The 3,352-nt window shown below is 48.4% G+C and overlaps 1 protein-coding gene across 1 annotated transcript in view; it reads left to right on the top strand.

The window, feature by feature from the left end:
* mad2l1 (MAD2 mitotic arrest deficient-like 1 (yeast)) overlaps positions 1-2,007 on the top strand; it is a 4,702-nt gene extending 2,695 nt beyond the window's left edge. Inside the window, exons 4-6 of the mRNA XM_080486449.1 lie at positions 66-186; positions 1,477-1,580; positions 1,655-2,007. Coding sequence (XP_080342575.1) covers positions 66-186; positions 1,477-1,580; positions 1,655-1,827 — 398 coding nt within the window. The 3' untranslated portion in view covers positions 1,828-2,007. The remainder of the gene's footprint in view (positions 1-65; positions 187-1,476; positions 1,581-1,654) is intronic.
* Positions 2,008-3,352: the final 1,345 nt, after the last annotated feature.

Genomic DNA, 3,352 nt, shown 5'->3' with positions numbered 1-3,352 from the left:
GTGTCTGTGTCGGGAGGGGGGGGCTGGACCTGGATCCGGGATGTGAAGGCTGGTGTTTGTTGCAGAGTGGCTGTTTGACTGCACGGTGCAGAAGCTGGTTCTGGTCATCACCTGTCTGGAGACCAACGCTGTGCTGGAGAGGTGGCAGTTCGACATCGAGTGCGACAAGTCTGCCAAGGAGAGCAGGTCAGACCCTCCACCGGCTCAAACCTCCAGAACTGGAGCGGCTTCACCTTACAGTTAATTCTTGTGTTCCGTCTGATCAACGTTTGCTGCTTGAAGTCAAATTCAAATGACAAAAGCTCGTCCAGCTGTCTGGTTTAGTAAAATCAGATTTATTTGTGACATAATAATAATGGCTTGGATTTATATAGCGCTTTTTTCAAGCTGACTCAAAGTGCATACAGAGACCATTATTCATTCATACCAGTCCCACCAGTGGTAAGATGGTAACCTACGTTGTAGCCAACAACGACAATGACTTTTTGATAGAGTGGGTTTCGAATCGCCAACCCTTCGGTAATTGGACGACCGACTCTACCACCGAGCCACGATCGACCACTATGACACTAGACTGTTGGTCCTGGGTCCAGACTGTTGCCAACAGGAAGCTGTGGTTTGGACTGGACTGAGCCTGGCGGTGATTTCAGGTGGAGACGTTGATGTTGAAGAAACGTTCCAGTGAAAGTGAAAACACTACAGAGTTCCAGGTCTGACTTCGTCTCTCCAGGTGTTGATATCGGCGTTTGGGGGGAAAGTTCCATATAAACCTAATGGAGGTTTTCCACGAGCTCCTCCTCAGCCTTGACTCGACTCGCCTCCGGTGGCACAAAGCTAGTCGGCACCGGTGCTGCGGCGATCAGACTCAGTAGTCCACTGGAGCTGCTCCCAGCTGGACGAGCGATGTCAACGGCCTCAGAGCTCCGATCCCAGTTTGGTTACGGCCGTAGCGTCTGCTCCTGAGTCCTGGTCTCGCTTCCTGTCTCACTTCTGCTCTTTCGGGACCAACGTGAAAATTGCGTCGCAATAACCCCCCAAAAAAACAACCAGTGCAAAGCTGAATATGTTAATAGAGGGCGTGAAGTCAATCTCTGACCAATCAGCAGACGGCTCCTCAAAATCAGACCCGTTCTGTTGTCCTGAGTACCCCGTCAGAAGGGTGACGGAAAAGCCTCAACCTTTAGAGCGTTTTTTTCTGTACCACCACGGGGCTTAATGTGACCTTCTATAAACTGCTGAGCAGCAGGAGGCGTTGTGGTCGACGCTTCAGTGAGCTTTTGTTTCAATAAACTGAGATGAGGAAATCACCAGAGGTTTCATGATACGATTTCACTGAAACATCTACTCCTCATCTTTTCCATAAATTTCACCTGAAATCAAACGTTTTTGTTTGTGTACAAATCTCGTTTCCTCGGTCAGAGAAGCTTCGGTCAGTGAGCCTTCAAGCTTGATAACGACTTGTTTGTCTGCGTCCAGCGCTCCGAGGGAGAAGTCCATCAAGACCATCCAGGATGAGATCCGCTCCGTCATCAGACAGATCACCGCCACCGTCACCTTCCTGCCGCTGCTGGAGACGCCCTGTGAGTAACCGAGCGACCCGACGGGCTCCAGTCGGCTCTCAGTCTGCTCACCTGACCCCTCCCCCTTCCCCCAGGTGCTTTCGACCTGCTGGTCTACACCGACAAAGACCTGGTGGTCCCCGACAAGTGGGAGGCGTCCGGCCCGCAGATCATCGACCAGTCGGAGGAGGTGCGCCTGCGCTCCTTCACCACCTCCATCCACAAGGTGAACAGCATGGTGGCGTACCGGAGGACCGACTCGGCGTGAAGCGGACGGCGTGGACTTCATGTCGTCTCCGGATGTAAATTCTGTGTTTTCTCTACCCACATGTACATATTTCTCTCCAGTCAGTCCCTCTGGTGTTTCTCTGCAGCTGCTTCACTCTGTTTTAGAACCTCGTGGTTTATATGTTCAACGTTTTAAACAAAATAAAATTAGCCTCATCTCAGCTTGTGGTGTTCTGCTTTTGACCACCAGATGGCGATGCAACATCGCAGAAACCCAACAATGCAACTTGTACCCACTAATAGACATTGAAACGACTTCATCAGTAGAGTAAAACCAACCGTCTCACAGCTCGTGCTCCCTCGTGGGCGAACAAGCCCACGCTGGTGAAAACCAAGACAGCTCCCTTTCAGCTGCTGAAATCAAAGTTGGGAACGAGGGAATTTATAAATACAAAGAAAATCAGTGAGTCAAGGCAAATTCTTAGTTTTTAGTCTAAGGGAGGGCGACACACCAAAAGCTTTCATCGGGTACCAACAGAGTCAGAAACAAATCCTGCACATGTGTGGACACACGTCTTCAATGGGACCAAAAATTTACTCAGTGTTCAGCTGCAGATGTAGAACAGAACCAAAACAACAGATTTCTTAATCAAGCAGGTGGAACCCGTCCTCAGGTCCAGAGCTTGGACTTTGTCCTACCAGCCATTGTCTTCCTCTGAAGCGATCTGGACGACTGCAAGAGGAGCTTCTTCAATATTTCCCACTTCAGAACTCCAACATGGGAGGAAGTAGGTTGGATGCAGATCCTCCACATTGACTCATTGATTTCATTGGTTTGCATTAGTGTGGGGACCTTAACCTTGGTTCACTCATTGACTGGCACTGTTCCAGCAGGTCAAATCAGCCCCAGACATGTCAATAAACCATCATTTATCTTCAAGTAATCACTATGTGGTCCAGGGTTCCTCGCAAAGCAGATTAATGACGAAGCCTATCAGATTAAAATGAAGGCATCTGCTGTTTCACACTTTTTCTGGGATCGAACTGTTTAGGAAAGCGTACCAGGACTGACCAGCAGGTGGCAGTGTTGCTTTAAAATCAACCTGTTCTGGTTTTGTGGAGATGAATGAAAACACCCGATACTTTTTCAGAATGTCTATTTCTTGACGTTCTTTGGGATTTAAAAGTTCTGTTCACCCTGATCTAAATATTAATTTGCTTTAACTAAACTGTGTGTCCACATCTGATGGATGGGAAGGCAGAAGGTGTCCAGAACACAGTTCAGAGTGCAGATTGGAGAAGCTTTTAGATTATTCCTCAAACATGGAGTCGGCATCACAACCAAGAGGGAAACATTTACTGACCCTGGTGTTTGACTGAAGACCTTGACAGATGGAGGATGGAGTTTCTGTTGGCGTCACTCTGGTTCCCCGATCTTCAATCAACAAACACGACAGTTCAACAAGATGTTTATCACACTGTGATGACGAAAGACCACGAAGCGTCAGACTGATGAGCTTTCTGACTTCATTTAGATCTTCTACAAATGTCTGCTCTCACGCTGA

This window comes from Lipophrys pholis (assembly GCF_963383615.2).
Source record: "Lipophrys pholis genome assembly, chromosome: 18".
Taxonomy (NCBI): domain Eukaryota; kingdom Metazoa; phylum Chordata; class Actinopteri; order Blenniiformes; family Blenniidae; genus Lipophrys; species Lipophrys pholis.
Note: the sequence above shows the minus strand (reverse complement) of the source record. Positions and strands in the feature narration are given on the sequence as shown.